General features: G+C 42.8%; 1 protein-coding gene across 2 annotated transcripts in view; it reads right to left on the reverse strand.

The window, feature by feature from the left end:
• Positions 1-9,626: 9,626 nt before the first annotated feature.
• nagk (N-acetylglucosamine kinase) overlaps positions 9,627-24,608 on the reverse strand; it is a 27,959-nt gene continuing 12,977 nt past the window's right edge. For both annotated transcript variants that reach the window (XM_043691585.1, XM_043691501.1), the window contains 6 exons: positions 23,442-23,552; positions 21,701-21,813; positions 18,462-18,549; positions 15,558-15,655; positions 11,279-11,357; positions 9,627-10,244 (listed from right to left, as the gene is read on the reverse strand). In XM_043691585.1, coding sequence (XP_043547520.1) covers positions 10,051-10,244; positions 11,279-11,357; positions 15,558-15,655; positions 18,462-18,549; positions 21,701-21,813; positions 23,442-23,552 — 683 coding nt within the window. In that variant the 3' untranslated portion in view covers positions 9,627-10,050. The remainder of the gene's footprint in view (positions 10,245-11,278; positions 11,358-15,557; positions 15,656-18,461; positions 18,550-21,700; positions 21,814-23,441; positions 23,553-24,608) is intronic.

Raw genomic sequence — 24,608 nt, forward strand, 5'->3', positions numbered from 1 at the left:
ATTCCTAATCCAAACCTCCAACTCACCCTCAATGCCATATCTCCGTATTTTCTGCAGTAGCCTACCATGGGGAGCCTTATCAAACGCCTTACTAAAATCCATATATACCACATCTACTGCTTTCCCCTCATCAACCTCCTTCGTCACCTTTTCAAAGAATTCAATGAGGTTTGTGAGGCACGACCTGCCCTTCACAAAACCATGCTGACTATCCTTGATCACATTATTCCTATCCAGATGTGCATAAATCCTATCCCTTACAATTCTCTCTAAGACTTTGCCCACAACAGAAGTGAGACTCACCGGCCTATAGTTACTAGGGCTATCCCTACTCCCCTTTTTGAACAAGGGAACCGCATCTGCAGTCCTCACTCCACCACCCTATCCCTATTGAAAGGCATCATGGTGGACAGGCAATGCTGATATTTAAAGAATTAATACATGCAATGCATCAGTTGTACATTCCTTTCTGGAGCACAATACAACGGAATACCACTACCCTTTGTTTCCTATTAGCCAACCAATTTTCAATCCAATCTAGTACTTTCTAATTTTACTCACTAACCTCCTGTGTTTCCTATTAGCCAACCAATTTTCAATCCAATCTAGTACAATCTAATTTTACTCACTAACCTCCTGTGTGGGACTTTATCAAAAGCTTTCTGAAAGTCCAGGTACACTACATCTACTGGATTTCCCTCGTCCAACTTCATAGTTACATCCTCAAAAAATTCCAGAAGATTAGTCAAGCATGATTTCCCCTTCATAAATCCATGCTGACTCTGTCCTATCCTGTTACTACTTTTTTATTTCTTTTTTATTTTTTATTAAAGAAAAGTGATTGATCTTTTAAATGCTTAATCTAATGTATAGAATTGTCCATATTGTTAACTGGGTAAAGCATTTACATTTATGCTTGATTCGATTTTCGATTCCCTACAGTGTGGAAACAGGCCCTTCGGCCCAACAAGTCCACACCGACCCTCCGACGAGTAACCCACCCAGACCCATTCCCTCTGACGAATGCACCTAACACTATGGGCAATTTAGCATGGCCAATTCACCTGACCCGCACATCTTTGGATTGTGGGAAGAAACCGGAGCACCCAGAGAAAACCCATGCAGACATGGGGAGAATGTGCAAACTCCACACAGACAGTTTGCCCCGAGGCTGTAATCAAACCTGGGACCCTGGTGCTGTGAGGTAGCAGTGCCCACCACTTACCCACCGTGCCGCCCCTAATAGAGTGACCAATGGAGTTTTGGGACCAGGGAACAGTGCACTCTCCAATCTCGGTTGTAACACCAATGATGAGGATACCCACTCTTGCTCTTGCCTACCTGCCTCAGTGTCAGAAATGGAGTGGCCACTGTGCTGCTCTGCCACTTCTAGAGCTCCCTTTCTCTGGCTACTAGCACCAGGAAAAATGAGATTGCAGTCCCAGTCTGCACCCTTTCTCTTTGATCCTTTTCAGCTCTCTATTCCTGGAGGAATAGAAGAGGAGGGATATTACTTACCCCACAATAATGTCTAAGCATGTGGGAGTCTAGCCAGGCACTCTGGGGGGCACTTGGGTGCTTCATGACATTTGGCCAAATGTAGTGACCTTCCAAGGATCTGACAGAGAAGTGCTGATTGACCAAACTGCATCCGTTCCTTAGATAGAGGCTACTATGCCCTGATCCCATTGCACTGTGAATGGGCACTCTCTCCCAACAGCTTGTTAATATCTGAACCTGTTTATAAATGGACAGGAGCTGAGCTGAGGTACTCACCTTGATGTAATGAAGAAGGCTGTTTATTTGCTTGCAGCTCCACCAAGTCCTCCAGTAACCCCATGATCTTCTGAGAACCTTCGTGGGAATGTCCGTCCAGGTTTACTTGGACAAGGAGGTGTCTAGTTTCTGTTCTGGGAAAGGGGGCCTTCCACCTTTCCCCAGTCACCGGGGACAGAATCTACTGAGTGTCACCACTGAACCGCAGTGTTACCCAGGAATCTCCTTTCCACTGTGTTGACAAGCCCCAGAACACTGCCGTGTTGCCTTCTCAGCCACTGGCAGGTGGGTTTGGATCTTCAGGGAAGGTTTCAGTCAGGGATGTCTGCTGTAGCACTCTGGTAACCCTTAAAAGATGGCACAACTCATCTCTCAGTGCATCCTGGTGGTGAGTTTTCTGCCTGTTTGTCCAATGTAGTGTTTATTACAGTTCTTGCACAGTATTTTATAAATGACATTAGTTTTGCTTGTTGTCTGTATAGGGTCTTTCAAGTTCATTAGCTGCTGTTTTAGTGTGTTGGTAGGTTTGTGGGCTACCATGATGCCAAGGGGTCCAAGTAGTCTGGCAGCTATTTCTGTGATGTCTTTGAGGTAGGCGAGAGTACAGGGAACAAACAGGCAGAAAACCCGCCACCAGGATACATGAACATCAACTAGCCACAAAAAGACATGACCCACTCTCACTAGTATTCTTACATACAGAAGAAGAACACCACTTCGACTGGGACAACACATCCATCCTAAGACAAGCCAAACAGAGACACGCATGAGAATTCCTAGAAGCATGGCATTCCAACCAGAATTCTATCATCAAACACATTGACTTGGACCCCATTTACCACCCCCTGAGAGAAAGAACAGGAAATGACATCACCAACCCAAAGAAAACCAAACATATAAATAGAAATCAGGAATCATCAGCAGTGCTTTGCCCAGAGGCTCACTGAAGATGTTATCTAGTATGGTGATGAAATGTCTGAAAATGAACCTTCCAGCTCAGTGAGCAAACCTATATCCAGAACTTCAACCTTAGCTACAAATCTTCTCAAAGCTCACTAATTCTGATTTAGAATAGAAACCCATGAAATCCTTTCTGTTCCCTTATATCCATGATAACCTCACCTAACTGAAACCTATTGATCTTTATTATGAAAGTGTGAATTGACAACTTCTGCAGCTTTACACCATGGACCTAGTAGTGAGCGTTTGTAGCGGATTTGCAAACTTCTACCTGCCTTTGCAGATGCTCTTCACTCCTGAAAGATTGGCTCCAATTTTTAAGCTACAGTTCCGTCTTAGACTCCCCAACCAGCGTAAATACGTTTGAAAAATAATTGATCAAATGACCACTTAGCTTTCTAAATTGCAGGAAACTAAGCGCACTTTGCGTAATCTCTAATCAATAAAATCAGAAAGTGCTGGAGAAACTCAGCAGGTCTGGCAGCATCTCTGGAGAGAGAAACAGAATTAATGTTTTGAGTCCAGTATGACTTGCTTTCAGCAGATGCTGCCAGACCTGTTGAGTTTCTCAATCATTTTCTGTTTTTATTTAAGATTTCCAGCAATATTTTGCTTTTATTTGTTCAATCTCTGTATTGTGCATTGCATTTAATCCTGAGAATCCAGGGCTCATTCTGGTAAATTCACACAGCACAACGTATTTCCCTCAGGTCCTCAAAGGGTAAAGGAACTTCCTGCTGAACAAACAGTGCGAAGTCTGCTGGGAGAAATATTGCTTACCTTGAGGTGGAACAACAGAGGGCAGTCAGTGCCAACTCTACCAAATCCTCCCACAAATAGTCTGCCCCCACCCCATATCTCTTACAAAATTACACTGAGTGAGAAAGAAGCCCTGAATTCTGGTGAGTTTCTGGATCTTACCATAGTGTTGATTGGAAAGTTTCAACTGGTTGGAGAAATTCAGATGCCAATCACAGAAGAAGGAAAAGAGAAACATAATTAAAATCACGTCATTCTCAAGATGTGGAAGTAAAATGAAATGCAAGTGAAAGAATACCAAGGATAATTATTTTGAACCCTTTTCCAAAATGTGGCATCTATTGTTCATCCCCAGTTGAGTGTTTTTCAAGACCATAAATCATGAACCACACTAGCATAAGAATGGAATCTATAGTGCCCCATCAGTTGAAGACTGACAGATTTTTGTCTATATAGCTATGGTTTTCTTCATGGTTTTTTTGATGTTCTAACAGCCTCATGGTCAATGTACTGACACTGGTTTTGCTATTCAAATTGCCCTCGTGGAATCTTAACTCATGATCTAATTCAATACGAGTCCAATTAAATCACTGTGCCCCTAATTCAGATGTTGTTCTGCAAGTACTCATGTAGCCATGATATTTGAATGTCACGATAAGGAAGTTGGGCCTTTAATGGAACTACAAGAACCAGCCCACCAGAGTTTGGATATCCTACTATGAAGTTTAATAAGGATTACCTTTCTCCTTAATATCTCTCAACTTGATGTATTAAATCAGCAGGTTCTTGAGAACCCCACCACTTCCAAGTCACACAGCAGACTATATAATGCTGCTTTGTCACTGTCACAGGGTCAACATCCTGGAAGTCACTACCTTATGGCAACATTATCATCTGGCCTGCAGTAATTCAATAACACTCACCATCTCTGCAAAGGACACCTAGACAATAAATCCCAATTTGCCAGCAATTCCCACATCCGCTAGAATGATTAGCCTTTTTAAAACATGAATTATGGGACAAGGCTAATCTGAAGAGTTTCTTTAGAGTTCACGAATTACCTCCTTGTAAATTCTCTGCAATTCACTTTGTCCTGCTTCTTCAAGGATTGATAATGTGTTTTCTTCCGAGTTATAATTGGCATGAGTCTGTGTGTGTATGTGCGTGCTTGTGTGTGTGAATATGAGCTGTGTTGTTACATTTTATTTTATAATAAGAAATATAGTTCATTCATTATGACGTCAGTGCCTACTCCTGTGACATCATTCCCCACAGCAATTTATTTTGCCAATTTGTTCCCCTTTCGCGGAGCCCCCTTCTCTCTTACGGGCTGGGACTCCAATTGCACATTACCTATCCTGCTCAGATGGGCACTCATTACACCCTTAGATAACTTAGTACGTATCCCAAATCCCAAGAGTCAAAAGGTCATGATTCAAGTCCTACCCTGTGGCCTTGAATGTGCATTCCAAGCTGAATATCCTAGTGCATGACTGAGGGCATTGTACTTTGTGTTTACCCATATTTCAGTGTCATCTTATGTATGCCTCATCTTCGATAAACAGCAGTGGGTGCCGGATCAGTTAATTTTAAGTGCTAGATACATTTTTGCTGAGCAAATGTATTAAGGGATTTGGGTCAAAGGCCGGGACATGAGCTAGGCCACAGATCAGACTAGCCAATGATCTCATTGAATGGTGGAACTAGCTCCCAGGCCTGAATGACCTGGGGTGGCTCAGTGGTGTCTCACAGCACCAGGGACCCAAGTTCGATTCCAACTTCAGATGACTGTGTATATGGAGTTTGCACATTCTCCCTGTGTCTGTGTGGGTTTCCTTTGGGTGCTGCTGTCTCCTCCCACAGACCAAAGATGTGCAGGATAGGTTGATTAGCCATGGGAAATGCAGGGTTACAGGGATGGGGGTGGGGGGGATGCTCTTCAGAGAGCTGGTGTAAACTTGATGGACAAATGCCTGCTTCCACACTGTAGGAGTTCTATGAATCTATGACCTCCTCCTGTTCCTAAGTGCTAAGCTAAAGCAAAACCTACCTCTTGTGTGGATGTAAAAAGTCCCAAGGCTCTATTTTGAAGACCATTTCTTCAAAATTGGCTGGTACATTTCCTGCATCACATTTCAGAGCTTCAAAACTACTTTAGTTTGAAATATTGTGGCTGATGGGAGTCTGAAATATAAGGCATTTTACATGTGTTTTCAATTTATTATACAGTATTCACAATTTACGATGTGCTCTCCTGTGCATTAGAGAGATCAAACAGAGATTGCATGACCACATTGTGAAAAACCTTTATTTTAAAATTAATTAATAGGATGTGAGCATGGTTGGCTGGTCTACTCCTAGTTGCCCTTGAGAATGGGGTGGTGAACTGACCTTGTAATGGAGATACAATGACATTACAGAATTAAAGAATATTGATCCAATGTCACTGAAGGAACATTGATATAAGGTGGTGATGTTCCCTTGCATCTGCTGCCCTTATCCTTCCAGATGGCAGTGGACATGAGCTTGGAAGGTGCTAAGAAATCTTGGTAAATTTCCGCAGTGCATCTTTTAAATCATATGCACTGCTGCTGCCACTGTGCATCAGTGGTCAAGAGAGTGAATAATTTGCCAATGTGGTGCCAATCAATCATCCTAGATGGTTTCAAATTTTTTGCACTGATCGAAGCAAATGCATAGTATTCCATCACATTCCTGACTTGCAGGTGATGTATAAAAAGTATGAAGAAAGCATCAAACATAATTCCTGTCACAGATCATTGTAGACACTGTCTGATTGCATTGTTATTTTCTCTTTAGAATAGATTCCATCATTTCCCCATTGAGAGGTTAACTGGTGTGCAGCTTTCTCTATACTGTTTCCCTTCTTCCTTAAAGCTTTAACATATGCAGATTTCTAATTCACTATGGCCTTTTCAAAATCTAGGAAATTATGGAAGACTCTGACCAATAATTCGTCTATTTTCTCTGCAGCCAATTATATTAATATTTAAGGATGCAACCCAATAAGACTCCACTACCGTGGGGACTTAAAACTAGACAGCATAGGTTTAAGGTGAGATAGGAGAGATAAAAAAGGGTCCAGAGGTCCAATTTTTTCATACAGAGGGTGGTGTCTGCAATGGGCTGCCAGAGGTAGTGGTGAAAGTGATTAAAATTTAATCATTTAAGAAACATTTAGACAGGTACATGGATGGGAAAGGTATGGGGATATGAACCAAAAGCAAATGGACTTGCTTAAATGTGTGGAAGCTGGACAGTTGGGAAGAAGGGCCTGTTTTCTTGCAGTAGACCTCTGATTCTAAATCAAAGGAACTCATCAGCATTCTGTCTCATTAGTTTGTTTACATTTTCTCTCACAATCACGAAATTCCTGCTGCCTGTTGCCCCTTAATTTTTCACTTTCCTTGGGAGTGTTGAAACTTCTACCATGAACACTATTGCTACTTCTATCTACTCCTTGCCAATCTGTTGTCATAAGTCACTCGTTTGTTTCACATCATCCTTTCGTATCCACTAGAAACCGTCTGCACCCACTGTGATATCGATCATCCAACACATCAAGGTCAACACCTTCGCCTACTTTACTTGTCTCCACATTCCCCTCTAGAAAAGATAGCTTGCCAGTCCTGCTTTGGTACCAGTAGCTTCTGTTCTGAGTGCGATTTTTTAAAGAGCTCTTTTTGTATTTGTAATTTCAAATGCTTCTGAATTGATCTTATTGTCTGTGAATTGAATTTTACACACATTTCTGCATCCAACTTTCAAAAGCTTCTATTTTATTCCATAGATCTCAGCATATGGTCCAGATGTTTGAAGTACATAGGGAAAATGAATAGCATACAGTATCCTATGAGTTTTACCTTTACAAGGCTGGGTTTCCTATGGTTAACCCATCTTTTATGTTACAAAATTATTTGCATCTCAATCCTCCTTGTCCTAGTGAGTTGTTATCTGAGTGGCTGTTGGTTTGTGTGCTATTATGAGTCCTGGTGGTCGTAGTAAAATATCTCCTTAAATGCCTGCCACTACTTGTCTGTACTTTAACTTACTTTCACATTCTACTGCAGCTAGCCCTGGCTTCATTCTTTGTAACTGCCTTTAAGTTTAAGACTTAAGATTCTACAATTCAAAGCACTCTTCCTTAGTTGAAAATATAAAAGCATCTTTTGATATTTTTTCATAAGTCTCTTCCATCTGTGGTGTTGATGTGACAGACAGGGCAGACATCACTTGATGGAAATTCTAGTGTGGCTAAATCTAAAACCAGTTCATACTGAAGTGAGTCTGGTTCAACTAATACAATAACAAAATGCTGGAAATAGTCAGCATCTGTGGAAAGAGTCTTAACATTGCCAGCTAGATAGGACTTCCTTAGATCTGAAGGGAGATAGAAATGTGATGGATTTTATTCAATTGAGTGTGTAGATTGGGGAGCGTTGGTGATGGTGGTGAAAAGAACAACAAAAGGTAAAGCCTGGGATAGAGTTTGGGAGAATTAAATAATAGATTTTATATAACAAATGGCAAAGGAACATAGGAGCAATGGTAGGCCATTCAGCATCTCAAACCTGCTCTGACATTCTAGACCATCCATCTCAACATCACATTTCCATGTAATTCAAATTCCCTTAATAGACTTTAAGTAGTGATGATATCAATCTCGGTTTTGAACATTCTCAATGACTGAGCCTCCATAAACTTCTGGAATAGAAAATTCCAAAACATGTACGACACTATGAATTAAGAAGTTTCTCATTATATTGGTCCTTCTATTCTGGGACTGTGCCTTGATTATGGATCCCACAGCCAGGGGAAACATGTTCTGCTGTGAAAATTGATAAGTTGCGAAGAAATTACCTCTCATTCTTTTAACCTTCAGTGAATGCAGGCCCAATTTCCTCAATTTTACTTCATAGTACACTCACCATCCCAGGAAACAGCATATTCAACCCCCAATGCAATGCCTCTATACTGTATGCATCTTAGATAAGGGGGGCAGAACTGAACACAGTACTCCAGGTCCAATTCTATAAAAAAAGACCTCTTCAGTTCTGTGCTCAAACCCTCTCAAAATAAAGACTAAAATGTGGTCTGTCTTCCAAATGATCGCAGCAAAGAAAAAGCATTGGTCCAGACCAAGATGGACTGGTTTCTGATAAGAAAAATGAAAACGGGATGCGATGGCCTAAAATTCTAGAACATGTTGTTTATCTTCATTCTAAAGGGTCACCCCATCACTTTAAGGCTGTACTTTCAGGTCCTTATCTGCCCTACTAATGGAGTCGTCATCTCCATGTCCACTGTATCCAGACACCAATCAGTGAAGAGAGCAGCACTGAGACAATAAGTGCACATGTATCAGGTGTGGGTGGGGGGGAAAAAAAAAGAGAAGAGAGGGAAGGAGAGAAGAGGAAGGGCAAAGGGGGGGTGGGGGAAGGGAGTGCGAGAGAGAAAGCACAAACTCCTCTGATGCAGAGGGAGTGTTGCCGAACAAAGAGACCTTGGAGTGCAGGTTCATACCTCCTTGCAAGTGGAGTCACAGGTATTTAGGATAATTAAGGCGGCATTTGGTATGCTTTCTGTTATTGGTCAGAGTATTGAGGAAAGGAGTTGGGAGGTCATGTTGCAGCTGTACAGGACATTGGTTAGGCCATTGTTGGAATATTGCGTGCAATTCTGGTCTCCTTCCTTTCGGAAAGATGTTGTGAAACTTGAAAGGGTTCAGAAAAGATTTACAAGGATGTTGCCAGGGTTAGAGGATCTGAGCTACAGGGAGAGGCTGAACAGGCTGGGGCTGTTTTCCATGGAGCGTCAGAGGCTGAGGGGTGACCGTATAGAGATTTACAAAATTATGAGGGGCATGGATAGGGTAAAAAGAAAAAGTCTTTTCCCTGGGGTAGGGGAGTCCAGAACTAGAGGGCATAGGTTTAGGGTGAGAGGGGAAAGATATAAAAGAAATCTACAGGACAACTTTTTCACATAGAGGGTGGTACGTGTATGGAATGAACTGCCAGAGGCTGGTACAATTGCAACATTTAAGAGGCATTTGGATGGGTGTATGAATAGGAAGGCTATGGAGGGATATGGGCCGGGTGCTGGCAGGTGGGACGAGATTGGGTTGAGATATCTGGTCGGTATGGACAGGTTGGAGTGAAGGGTCTGTTTTCGTGCTGTACATGTCTATGACTATGACTCTATGGCCTCAAACTAATCATGTACAGATATCCTGCTGACTGAGTGTGTAAGAGCCGACGCAAAACATAGAGAGAGAAAGAGATATTACTGTATAGATACTACCCTTGCTGGGAAGGCTTCGCAATCTACTCAGACATTTTACAGCACAGGAAGAGTGACTTCTCCGAATCAAAAAGTGTACAGTGCAATTCAATCTCAAGTAAACTTTTTTTTTGGTTGATATGTGAACATATGCAAAAATCAATAAATTTTATAAAAAGGCATGTTGAATGATATCACCATCTCTAGTTTCCAAGACCACAACCTCAGTGGTCAAAGCAGATTACTTTGCTATCGCTAGAGTTTGAAGCAGTGTTCAAAGAAGATATCTACATTGTTTGCATAGTCCATCGGTAAATCGTAACCGATGTGTCTGGCACCAAGACTCGCTGCGCCCACCGCTGAAGAGCATTTCAGCTTCATCATGGAAAACTTGCATAGGTTCTTGGCCATTGGCCTTTGCTTGACTTCCTTTAACACTTCGAGAAACCCTGAAGAAAGGAAAGAACTTGCATTTATATAGCACCTTTCACAACTTCAAAACATCCCAAAGTGCAGTTATTTTAATGCCAATTTGTACACAGCAAAGTTCCACAAACAACAATGTGGCAGTGAACATTTCAACCATTTTCTTTATTAGTGGATGTCACCTGACTTAGACACTGGAGAAACAGCCTGCTTCCCTTCCATACATATTCACAGATTACACCACCCAAGGGAACATGGCTTTGAAGACGTTTCTGATAGGAAGTTTATTAAACTAATACCGGGGAATAAGGAGTTTCAGTTATGTGCTGAGACTAAGGCACAAGGAATTTTTCTCCCTGGAGCAGAGGTGGCTTCACACAGAACATAGAACGTTACAGTGCAGTACAGGCCCTACAGCCCTCGATGTTGCACCGACCTGAGAGATTTATCAGATGCCCAGTTTTATAAAAGGTGAATGAAATATTGAGGAATGATATACTGGAGCAACTTAGTAGGTCTGGCAGTATCTCTGGAGAGACAAACAGTTAACATTTCAGGTCCAACATGACCCTTCTTTAGTATTGCAACTTCTGCTGTTTTGCACTTTTAATTAACATTGAGGAATTTTGACAAAGTTAATAAGAAACTATTTCCAATCACAGTAATTAAAGTCCAAAGATTTAAGCTGAAACACAATAAGAATTGCTTTTTCTTTAAATCAGTGATTATTGATGATTTGGAATACACAACCTAAATTTGGAATAGATTTCATGAAGAATTTCAAGGGGATCTGGATAAATAGTTGAACAGGATAAAACTGCAGGGCTATGGATAAAGAGTAGGACAGCTGAACTCATCCAGTACACAGGCAATGTGGGCAGAATGACACCTGGATGTGCTACAAGACTCTGTTACGTGGCGATCAAAGCGGAGTTCAGCTGACGAGGTAGTCTGAGAAGGGAACCAGGGGCTCTGTCAGCAATTACCATACTACACTACGGATTGATCATGATAGGCCTTGTCCAGCACGCATGGGGCTGCCCCCATCGCCACTTACCATTTTTCAGGAGGTCCCAGCTGTTCCACACAGATCCCACACAGACTATAGGCAGACCAAACTTCCCATCAAGCAGTGACTGCAACACAAAGGAAAGCAATTAAACCAAAACATCAACCCAAATCTTCCCAAATGCAAAGCCAGAGTCAGTTTCTCTTACTCTCAGAAATAGAGGTGTAACACAAACATCTCAGTGATTCTCCCTCTTAGAGTTCATCCTTTATCTGCAGAGTGCCCCTCAGTGACATCAGCCTCAGGCAACTGTCTGTGTGGAGTATGCACATTCTCCCCCCATGTCTGCGTGGGTAATCTCCCACAGTCCAAAGATGTGGTGAGGTGAATTGGCCACGCTAAAATTATCCAAAGTGTTCAGAGATGTGTAGGTTAGGTACTTTAGTCAGAGGAAATGTAGGCTAATAGGGTAGGGGAATGGGTCTGGGTGGGTTACTCTTCAGAGGGTTGGTGTGGACTTGTTCTATACACTGTAGGGATTCTATGATCTACTCGGTGATATCAGACTGAGGTCCCATGAGCCAGTCCCCAGCCTGACCTCACCACCATCACAGTCTCTGTGGCTTTTGTTTTATGTAGATGTCCATTGGATGAGGACACCTCTGGCTAGGTCAGTATTTATTACCCATCCTTAATGGCCCAGAGGGCAGTCAAGGGTCAACCACATTGCTGTGGGTTTGGAGTCACATGTCAGCCAGATGAAGTAAGGACAGCAGTTTCCTTCCTTAAAGGATATTAGTGAACCAGATGGGTTTTTCCAACAATTGACATTGATTTCATGGTCATCATTAGACTCTTCATTCCAGATTTAAAAACAAAATAATTAAATTCATCTGCTATGGCAGGGTGAAAACCCACACCCAGAACATTACCTGAGTCACTGGATTAATGGTCTACTGACAATACCTCTAAGCCAGCACCTCCCCTCGTTCAGCACCCCTGTTCAGACTGACAGAAATTTCTGTGGCATTAAATAAGAGGAAGACAAAACCCATTGTTTTTGGTCTTTGCCACAAATTCCGCTCCCTAGCCACTTACTCCTTGCCTCTTCCTGGGCACTGAAGTGCAAACAGATTCTGCAGCCTTTACACTGTGCCAAGTGTCAACCTTTTGTGTGTTTCACTACTTTTTCGAGCTCTGTAACATAAATGAGGAAGAGTGGGCCATTTGGCCCTTTGTGCCTGCACTAACCTTTGATAAGAATCATTCAGGGCTGGTCTGCTTGATCACCTAAACTTCCAATTACCTGGTCACCCTTGATGCTCTTTGTCTTCAACCAAGAACCCATCCAACTCATCCTTAAAGAAATTCAATGACCCAGCCTTCACTGCTCTCTGGAGAACAAAATTTTCCAGACTAATGACTTTCTGGGAGTAAAAAGATTCTCATGTCAATCTTAAATGGGAAAGACTTACTTTTGAACTGAGTCTCCTGATTCCAGACCCTCCCACAGAGGGATCCATCCTCTCAGCATCCACCCTAGCTAGTCCTATTGGGATATTTTATGTTTCAATAAGATCACTCGTCAGTCTTCTAAACTATACCAGACCTATTCAAACGGTCTACTGTTCATCATAAGATAACCCCTTGATCCCAAGGAATTAGTTGAGTGAATTGTCTCTGAACTCTCTAACACAATGACTCCTTCTCCAGGGAAGGAGGCCAAACCTGGATGCTCTACTCCAGATGTTCTTGTATCAATTTCCTGTACGACTGTCAAAGCTTCCCTTCTTTTATATCCCAATCCCCATACAATAAATAAAATACCAAAGAGCTGCAGTCGCTGGAAATCAAACAAAATCAGAAATTGTTGGAAAAACTCAGCAGGTCTGGCAGCATTTGTGAAGAGAAAGCAGAGTTAACGTTTTGGGTCCAAAGCCCCCCTTTAGAATAAATAACACCATTCCATTTACCATCTTAATTACTTACTGTATCTTATGATTTATGCATCAGAGCACCCAGACCCCACCGTACCAGAGTTTAACAAACTTTCTCCATTTAAACAATGGCTGAACATACCATCACTGCAGCTGCAGAAGGTACACTAACCATACATGGCTGCAATGGGAGAGACGTAGTGCCAGCAATACTGCCTGTAGTTGCTCACATTAACAATCAACATTTTGGATGCTTTTTGATCACTGCACCATTTGTCACTTAGCCCAGCATTAGAGTGGTGCTGGAAAAGCACAGCAGGTTCAGGTAGCATCCGAGGAGCAAGAAAATCGACATTTCAGACAAAAGCCCCCTGCTCCTCGGATGCTGCCTGACCTGCTGTGCTTTTCCAGCAGCACTCTAATCTTGACTCTAATCTCCAGCATCTGCAGTACCCACTTCTATTTAGCTCAGCACCCCACTCCACTCTCCCTTGCTGCAGACTCTCTCTTTCTCTCTGACCCAGTGCCGACCACAGGGTCCTCACGGATCCATTCCCCAAGCGAAGCAGCAAGGTGAGTGAAGTGACAAGGGGCTTGGAGAACAGGGTAGCGAGTGAGAAGCAGCAATAATGGCCGGAGAATGTTGCTGTCTGCAGTATGGGCTTCCTTTTCCAGTGCACTGACAGGACAGTGTTAAATAATATCCTGACTTTCTATTCTTCCTGCCAAAGTGGATGAGCTGATGTTTTGCTACATTATGCTCCACCTACAAAATCTTTGGCCAATCACTCGACCTGTGTCACTGCAGAATCCTTATGCCCTCTTCACAAATTACTCTCCTTGCTAGCACCAACGTTAGGAACAAGACCCCAGCACTAATCCCTGTGGCACCATAGGGATTACAGATTGCCAACGAAAACATTACTCATTTACACCTATCTCCATCTCCATTAACTAACCAATGCTCTATCCTTGTTCGTATGTCACCTCCTACAGCACAAGCTCTTACTCTGTCCAGTAATCTTGATGTGGTGCCTACCCAAGAAGTCTTTAGCATTCCAAGTACATCACATCTAGAGGTTCCTGCACCTATATGACTTGTTGCTGCCTCAAAGTATATTAAATTACTCAAAAGGATAAAGCCAAGCTGACTCTGCCTAAATTCCTTACAATGTTCTAAAAGCTCTACTATAACCTCCTCATTAATAACATGATTCTAGTCTTTAATAAAGTGATTTGTGTTTGCTCTATGTTAATCTAGCTGACCCTGTTTTCTATCTCTTATTGATCTTGAACTGAAGTGTGACATTTGCTATTTTTAATCTGATGGGACTTTTAACCTTAGGTTTTTAAAATATTTCTATCTACCATGATTAGACAGACAGACTTTTAATCAGGAAGGGAATCAAGGGTTACAGGGAACGGTAGGGAAGTGTAGCTCAAATCAAGCACAATGCTATTGAATAGCAAAGTGGACTCGATGGGCAGAATGGCCTATTTTCCTCCTACATCTTAAAACCTAATGGTTACCACATCCTTTTTTTTTTAGGACCCTCAAGTGAAGTGGTCAATAACTTTCGATCAACCTAGAATCAAACCATTTATCTGTGGAACCCCTTTGTTTTTTTTTTATTTCCACTGGGAGAGGTTTCCTTTTCTGTCCATTCTATCGAAGGCCTGTATATTCCTTCCTGTGAGCATGGGCACCCGAGGGATGGGACTGGTCGGGCATAGACGTAAACCGCAGCAGATGCAAAGTTCAAACACTTTTCAGCCCTGTGATGTCACCATATCTGCTGGGGGCTGGTAGGAGGCAGTCTTGCTCAGGTCCAAAAGTCACGTTCAATTCCCACCCCAGAGAACGGAGCGCACAATCTAGGCTTGCTTCCCATTGTGGACCTGAGAGAGAGTACTGCACTGACAGAGCTGTTTTCCTTTGGCTAAGATGTTAAAATGAGACTGTCTATCGCTCTTGGATGGATGTCAAATACTTCACTGCCACAGAGAAACAGGTCGAGACAAGATTTATTCCCAAGCCAACATCCCTAAATCTAGTCATTGTCATATTTCTATTTGTGCAAGCATGCTATGCTTTGGGGTTTGGTGAACTGCAGAACTCACAGCACAGAAATAATCCAACCAGTCCATGCCACTGAAAGTTCCATTCAAGTCTTTTCCCATCCAACTCAATCAGGATATTCCCTTTTCTCTCGTACACTTAATGAGCCTCCTTTTAATTACATCAATCACTTGCTGCGGCAATGAGTTCCACATTCCCCTGGTAAAGACGTTTCCTCTGAATGGTGAAGCATCAAGGCAGAAGACATTACTGGCTCAAAAGCCCATCTCTGGATACAAACCTACACACAATGGTTACATTTCCTTTTTACCTTGTGCACATGCGGCAGAACAGCCACAACGTGCCTGGCAAGCTCTTGACCCCCTCTTCTGAAGATGTGACAAGAAAGATGGTCTCCAGCTCGTGCCGCTGAAAATAAAAGTTATAAATTATCATTTGTGAAGGCGTTTTCTAGTCCCCATTCACCCCCATCCATCAAAATTGCCCCTCCAAGTAAATAAAGGATCACAGGAAACCTAAGAACAGGCCTAGGACATTCAGCCACTTTAGCTTGTTCTATATCAGGTCACCAGTTATCCGATCATGTTGTATATTTTGAGAATGGGAGTTGGATAGCCTAGCGATTATGCAAGGCAAAAGTGAGGACTGCAGATGGTGGAAATCAAAGTCTAGATTAGAGTGGTGCTGGAAAAGCAAAGCAGGTCAGGCAGCATCCAAGGAGCAGGAAAATCGATGTTTTGTGCAAAGGCCCTTCATCTCAAAACATCAATTTTCCTGCTCCTCGGGTGCTGCCTGACCTGCTGTGCTTTTCCAAAACCACTCTAATCCAGTGATTATGTGCTACTAGACTGGAATCTAGAGATCTTGAATCTTAGCCCCACTGAGTGAAGAAATCAGACTGAAATCAAGTGTTAAATGAGAGACAAAGCTGCTCCTTTAACAAGGTTTTTTTTTTCCCCAGAGAAGTCATAAACGACACAGACTCTGAAAGTCTGGAGGTTGAAGGGTTTTATGCCCAGTTTGTGTATAGCTAACAGATACTGCCTCATAGGCAAAAACAGTGACTGCAGATGCTGGAAACCAGATTCTGGATTAGTGGTGCTGGAAGAGCACAGCAGTTCAGGCAGCATCCGAGGAGCAGTAAAATCAACGTTTCGGGCAAAAGCCCTTCATCAGGATACTGCCTCATGCAGAAGGCTTTCAAGTTTAAAAAAAAAATCACTTGTACAATGAAAGAATGTGGCCAGTTCTCCCAGCTCAGCTTTCCTTTAGTTTGTTTTTGTTTTTAGCAGTAGTGGAAATGTTATTGGACCCAGAAGCATGTCAAAGCTGGAACTGTCTCTGACTTCTATCATGCAAGAACAAAGAAGATTTACAGCCCAGGAACAGGCCCTTTGGCATTTTAAGCTTGAGCCGATCCAAATCTACTGTCTAAACCGGACGGTCAATTCCTAAACATCTGTATCCCTCTGCTCCCCACCTACTCATGCATCCGTCCGAATGCATTTTAAATGAATCTACCGTGCCTGTCTCGATCACCACAGCTGGCAATGCGTTCCAAACACCCACCACCCTCTGTGTGAAGTCCTTGCCACGTGTATCCCCCCTTAAGCTTTCCACCTCTCATCTTGAAAGCGTGACCTCTCATTATTGAATCTTTCACCCTAAGAAAAAGCTTGTCTCTATCCACCCTGTCTATACCCTTCATGATTTTATAAACCTCAATCAGGTCCCCCCTCAATCTCCTTTTTTCTAATGAAAATAAACCTAACCTAACCTACTCAACCTCTCTTCATAGCTAGCACCTTCCATACCGGGCGAGCACCCGGAGGAAACCCACGCAGACACAGGGAGAACGTGCAAACTCCACACAGTCAGTCGCCTGAGGCGGGAATTGAACCCGGGCGACCAGAACTGTACATTGTATTTTAAACGTGGCCGAACCAATGTCTTGTACAATTTTAACATGACCTGCCAGCTCTTATATTCAATACCCCATCCAATGAAGGCAAACATACTATATGCCTTCTTGACCACTCTATCCACCTGTGCAGCAAACTTCCGGGTACAATTGACCTGCACTCCCAGATCTCTCCGCCCAACAACTTTTCCCAAGGCTCTTCCGTTCATTGTATAATTCACTCTAGAATTAGTCTTGTCTAAATGCATCACCTCACATTTGTCAGGATTCAAAACCATCTGCCACTTTTCCACCCAACTCTTCAGTCTTTCTATATCCTCCTGTATTCTGACAGTTCCTTATGCTTTCTGCTACTCCACCAATCTTCGTGTTTGATTTTACCTTTCACGCCAAGGGGTGTTTATGGGGATTGTTGCAAGTATCTGGAACAGCATCATTTAGTTGGGATATTTGGTTGGGTTTTTAGATAGGTTATTTGATATTTTGTTTTCTGTTCTGTGTTTCATTCAGTAACCTTGTAAATGAATTCTGTTTTGCTTAAAACTAAGTGGTTTGAACAGCTGATTCTGTCCTGGAATACCCACTTTACACCTGCTTAAAAAAACTAGCAAAAGTCAGGGTCTGGGCTACCTTCCTGAAATGTTCTGAGGGGTCTGGCCTGGTCCATAATAAATGAAAGAACTTGCAATTATTCTATTGGCTCCCAAAGTGCATTACAGCCAAAAAAAAGGACTTCCAAAAGTGGAGTCACTATTGTAGTTACAAATCACACAGCTACCAGATGAAGGAGCAGCGCTCTGAAAGCTAGTACTTCCAAACAAAGATCTCTATGACTATAACCAAGTGTTGCGTGATTTTTAACTTTGTCCAGCCCAGTCCAACACCGGAACCCTCACATTATTGTAATGTAGTTTTTGAACACAGTGAATCTTAACAGTGCTGTGATGCATTGTCAGAGAACCTACTTCATTGACGTTGGCTGAGAGATAACAGGATTGCCTTTGGAACTGGGAGGACAATTCTTTGAAGTACTGCATTGAGATCTTTTACAACCATCTGGAAGGATAACAGTCTCAATTTAATATCTTCTCCCAGAAACCTCTGACAATACAGCAGTTCCTCAGTGTTCCACTGGAGGACCAGTCAAAATATTTGTCTAAATTGGAGGAATCAGATCTGAATTCACATCCTTGAAGGCAAGAGGTGCTGCCAACAGAACCTTGGGTGATGTGTTCATTTGGCTTGTAGGTTACCACCTCAAAGGTGCAAATACTCATTAAAAGTTATGTTCACCTTCTGCGAGCTTTCGACAAAACCCAGCAATTTTGGATTTCTCAAAGGTACGATAGAGGTGAGTGAGGAGTGCTGTTCGATTAGATACCTGCGTAATATAGGAAAAAGAAAAAGGGTTAAAGAGTTCACAGAATCACAAAACAGGTCAGAGGCTAGGAATACAAGGTATTCTATCACATTCCTGATTTGTGCCTTGTAGATGGTGGACAGGTTGTGGGAAGTCAGGTGGTGAGTTTCTCACTGCAGGATTCCTCATCTCAAACCTGGTCTCTTAGCCACTTTGTTCATGTGGCAAGTCCATTTGAGTTTCTGGTCAATGGTAACTCCCAGGATGTTGACAGTGAGGGATTCAGTGATAGTAATATTGTTGAATGTCAAGGGGTGGTGGTTAGATTGCCTTTTAATAGTGATTGTCATTGCCTATCATTTGTATGGCACAAATGTTACTACTTGCCACTTGTCAGCCCAAACCTGGATATTATCCAGATCATGCTCAGTTCCAACATGGACAACTTCAGTATTTGAGTAATGAATGCGGTTAAACATTGTACAAATATCAACGAGCATCCCCACTTCTGACCTTATGATGGAGGGAAGGTCATTGAAGCAGCAGCTGTAGTTGGTTGGGCCTAGAACACCACCCTGAGGAACTCCAGCAGAGATATCCTGGAGCCGACATGACTAACCTCCAACAACCATGACCATCTTCCTATGTGCCGGATATGACTGCAAAGAGCAGAGTTTCTCCCCTGATATCCACTGACTCCAATTTTGGAGCCAATTTTACAACTAACGTTGTAATGAGAACAGGAGCTGAGTGGCCCTGGCAGAACGCAAACTGGGTGTCAATGGGCAGGTTATTGCTGAGCAGGTGCTGCTTGATAGTATTGTCAATGATTCCTATTACTTTAATGTTGATTGAGTAGACCAATGGGACAATATGAAGCACTAGAAGATCTCTCTACATGCTAACACACTCCATAAATTCAATTACAGTAAAGTGTTTGAAAAATCTTGAACTCATTTTTTCCTTCGTAACAAATATGTTATACGAGAGATTAACTGTCCTGCAAATAGCTGTTCGATAACGATCAGACGATGGATTTTGGTAGTGCTGGATGAGGAATAAATGGTGCAGACCAGACAGAATGTTTCTGCTCTTCACGTCGGACAATGGGATTGTTCACATCCACCTCAGAGTACAGACAGTGGGTCTTTGCTTAATGTTATACCTGAAGGATTGCATCTCTGACAGTGCAGCACTCCTTCAATCCTCCATGAGGTTTACCAGCATTCAAGTTTTTGTGGGTCTTGGATCCACATGATTCAGCAGCGACTGGATCATGCCAGATACATCCAGTAGACCCCACTCAAGACGCTCAGGCCTGAAACTTCACAGATTTTATTCCCCCCCCCTCCTGCCTCCAAAGAGGATATACAATCTAAGTAACAGCTGGCCTCAGCATACTTCACTGAGAGAATATGGGGCAGAGGCGTCAAATGAATACTATGACAAATTACATAAGCCCTTCTTCAGGAATGAAGTTATGCCCGAAACGTCGATTCTCCTGTTCCCTGGATGCTGCCTGACCTGCTGCGCTTTTCCAGCAACACATTTCCAGCTCTGATCTCCAGCATCTGCAGACTTCACTTTCTCCTCAATAACTTCAACAGTACCCTAGTCCATGTTGCACGCAAGCCTTCTCCCACTCCTCTATCATCATCAACGAAAACATCTAAGCCTTTCTCCATCAAGTGCATATATGACTTCTCCTTAAATGATGACAGTCACATCAACTAGTCTATGTGGTAGCAATTCAATGGTAGGAGTTTGAAAACTGCAGAGGACAAGAGGGACCTTGGAATCCAACGCCAATCTACACATGGCTCAGGGAATAATCTAGACATCATTACCTTTGAGGTTCTGCTTTTCACTTTAGCCCCCAACCTCTCTCACTCCCCTTGCAGAACCTAGGGATTCAGTCCACCAGTGCTGGTGCTAATGTGGACCATGATCTCTGGATCCTCCATTCCCAATGGAAGTTATTCTCCAGCCGAGAGCAAATACCCTGAACCCTAGCACTGGGCAACAACACTCTTTGCTGAAGAGAACGGTATCAAACCTCCCCCCAATCATTGGATAAAAAAGCTCTTTTACCAATTACTTTAGTACACTGCAGTGCTCAATACTTCCACTAATGCGAGCAGTCTTTTTCTACCTACACTGTTTAGACCCCTTGTGATTTTGAATACCTCAATCAAATCTCCTCTCAATTTTCCCTTCAGGAAATGCCAGAACTTCCTCAAACTATATCTGATGGAGTCGCAGGTAGATAGGAGAGTGTTTTCTTTTATTGATCAGAGTATTGAATACAGGAGTTGGGAGGTCATGTTGCGGCTGTACAGGACATAGGTTACGCCACTGTTGGAGTATTGCGTGCAATTCTGGTCTCCTTCCTGTTGGAAAGATGTTGTGAAACTTGAAAGTGTTCAAAAAACATTTACAAGGATGTTGCCAGTGTTGGCGGATTTGAGCTATAAGGAGAGGCTGAACAGGCTGGGGTGGTTTTCCCTGGAGCGTTGGAGGCTGAGGGGTGACCATATAGAGGTTTACAAAAATTATGAGGGGCATGGATAGGGTAAATAGACAAAGTCTTTTCCCTGGGGTCGAGGAGTCCAGAACTAGAGGGTGCAGGATTAGGGTGAGAGGGGAAAGATATAAAAGAGACCAAAGGGGCAACTTTTTCACACAGAGGGTGGTACATGTATGGAATGAGCTGCCAGAGGAAGTGGTGGAGGCTGGTACAATTGCCACATTTAAGAGGCATTTGGATGGGTATATGAATAGGAAGGGTTTGGAGGGATATGGGCCAGGTGCTGGCAGGTGGGACTAGATTGGGTTAGGATATCTGGTCGGCATGGACAGGTTGGACCGAAGGGTCTGTTTCCATGCTGTACATCTCTATGACTCTATGATGAACATTATTCCCAAAATCATTCTGCTTGTACTTTTTCTCGAGTTTTTTTCACTTTTGCCAATATCTTTTCTTTCTGCATGTAGGTTTGCACGCAACACCCAAAACCTCAACCTGAGCTACAAATCTTCTCAAAACTTGCTAATCTTTTCCTTCCCTTATAACGTAGACCAGAGCAGTGCCCTGTACTTGAAATGTGGTCCTCCTCAAAAGGCCTTTATCAAGCAACTCTCACCAGAGGTCACTATGATGACAGCTTCTAACCTGGAAGTAACTGTACATGGCTTCCTCCACCAGACAGATGTTGAATGGTGTGTGCTTGTAGTTGTCAACAGCATCATACACAATCTTTACAGCCAACAGTGACATCCAATAAGCTGCAAAAGGTGAAGAATTCAAGTTATTAAGAAACCAGCCATACATGTAAAAACACAAAGTAAGAATTTCTGATAAGTAACTTAGAGTTAAGTGAGAATTGATCCTACAGAAAGGAATGTGGAGAATGTGGGAAATTAAGGAACTGGCACGTGAAGTGGACAGGTACTTTGCATCAGCCTTCACTGTGGGGGACACTAGAAACATCCTAGAGAGAAAAAAAAAAGTCAGGGAATGGAAGGGAGGGATGAATTCAGGAAAATTACAATTGCCTGAAAAGTAATACTGAGTAACTTGTAGGAGCTGTTGACTGACTGGGTCCTCACTGACTTCGTCTTAGGGTTTTAAAAGAAATGGTTATTGAGATAGTTGATGCACTGATTTTACTTTTCGAAAACTGACTAGATTTGGGTTAAGTCCCACTGGTTTTGAAATCTGTACATGTAACACTTCTGTTTAAAAATAAAGGAAACTACAAACTAGTCAGCTTAACACCTGCTAAACAAGTTGGAGCAGGCCATTTGGATAAGTTTAAGGTAATTGGGCAGAGTCACCATGATTTCACAAAAGGGAATCATTTTAAGCAAATCTACTGACGTTCTTTGAGGAAGTGACATGTGCAGTGGACAAAGGGGTAACGGACTTAGATTTCCAGAAGGCATTTGCCAAGTAATTAGATTCCCAAAAGGCAACATCAAAAACTATTCTGAAGAACATCAACTCATGTTGGCATCTTGGCACGGTAAGAATTTTGGCAGACTAACATCAAGTATATTGTAGGCACAAAAGGCTCTTTCTGGCCAGCAACACGTGGTCTGCCACAGGGATTGGTACTGGGAGCTCAACTGCTTACAATTTACATAAATGATTAGGATGAAGGGACCAAATGTATGGTAGCTAAATTCATTGATGACTGCAACAATGGGTACTTGTGAGGAACATTTAAGGAAGCTATATAGGCGAGTTCCGTGAGTGGACAAACGTCTGGCAAATGGAGTAGATATCAGCAACACTAAGCAAGCATTGGGCAGGTTGCCAATCGAAGACACAGGCAAGTCCAGCTCTGGGGTTTAGGTCCATCAAGCCTTCAATCAACACTGCAGCAGAATTTATCAATACAGAGGACAGCTTCTTCCCAAGGAGAATACCATACTGGATTGCCTTAATTGAGACAAACTCCCTGGGTTTGCAATATTGTTAAACACAGAGATAAGTTCCACATCCTTTCTGTAGGATCAATTCTCACTTTAACTCTAAGTTACTTATCAGAAACTGCTCTCTTCGTAGATTCCCTTATTGGTAGCTACCTTGTATTGAAGAAACCCCAAGCTTGGACACTCCAAGGGTATATCTGATCAATCCCTTTCATAACCTTTTTTTAAGACCTCTGTTACAGAGAAGAGAGAAATATACTCAGATGCAGTACAGTACCATCCTTGTAACTTTCTCCAGTGGAACTGGCTTGGAGCATGTCCTCGAATGGTGTAAATTTCCAAACTCTCTGGATAAAGTGGAAAGCAATAGAGGAAATAATGGAAGGTGGGTCGGTGTCTTGCCCTTGCACACACATGCATGTAACCCACCCCACAGAAGCCCATACTTCCTAAAACTAAGATTCCTGTTCACTCACCAGATCCCTCATCTCCGATCAGGTGACCCCAGCCTCCACATCCGATCACCGAGCCATCCGGATTGACAAGCTTGCAGTTGGAACCGGTTCCTGAGATCAATACAATTCCACCTGGTGTGCGAGTGTGCGCGTTTTTTGGCAGGCAGCAGCGGGGGGTGGGGGGGGGGGGGGGGGGTTACAGAAAAACAGGTAACGTTAGGCTCTGATGCAGAGGGGTTACCTTTGGCAGCACATCTTACAAGAGAGTACTGACAGTCTACAAAGCAAATCCCAGCTCGCCCAAGCAGTTTGTACATTGATACTTTAATCAAAAAAGAGTGATTCCATCAGAAGATGAGGACACACATTCACACATCTGAGCAAAGGTTATAGTGCAACAAGGTCAAACAGTGGCTCAATTACACTAGCACAATTTGAGCACCATTTATCAGATAACCCAAAGGCATTTTATGCGTATGTGAGAAACATGAGAATGACGATAACGAGGGTAGGTCCAATCAAGGACAGTAGTGGGAGACTGTGTATTGAGTCGGAAGAGATAGGAGAGGTCTTGAATGAGTACTTTTCTTCAGTATTTACGAATGAGAGGAACCGTATTGTTGAAGAGTGTGAAACGGACTGGTAAGCTGGAGGAGATACATGTTAGGAAGGAAGATGTGTTGGACATTTTGAACAACTTGAGGATAGACAAGTCCCCCGGGCCTGATGGGATATATCCTAGGATTATGTGGGAAGCAAGAGAGGAAATTGCAGTACCGTTGGCAATGATCTTTTCATCTTCACTGTCAACGGGGGTGGTACCAGGGGACTGGGGAGTGGCGAATGTTGTGCCCCTGTTCAAAAAAGGGAATAGGGATAACCCCGGGAATTACAGGCCTGTTAGTCTTACTTCTGTGGTAGGCAAAGTAATGGAAAGGGTACTGAGGGATAGGATTTATGAGTATCTGGAAAGACACTGCTTGATTAGGGACAGCCAGCACGGATTTGTGAAGGGTAGGTCTTGCCTTACAAGTCATATTGAATTGTTTGAGGAGGTGACCAAGTATGTGGATGAGGGTAGAGCAGTGGAGGTAGTATACATGGATTTTAGTAAGGCATTTGACAAGGTTTCCCATGGTAGGCTTATGCGGAAAGTCAGGAGGCATAGGATAGAGGGAAATTTGGCCA

The sequence above is a fragment of the Chiloscyllium plagiosum genome, chromosome 1 (assembly GCF_004010195.1).
Source record: "Chiloscyllium plagiosum isolate BGI_BamShark_2017 chromosome 1, ASM401019v2, whole genome shotgun sequence".
In the NCBI taxonomy this organism is placed as follows: Eukaryota; Metazoa; Chordata; class Chondrichthyes; order Orectolobiformes; family Hemiscylliidae; genus Chiloscyllium; species Chiloscyllium plagiosum.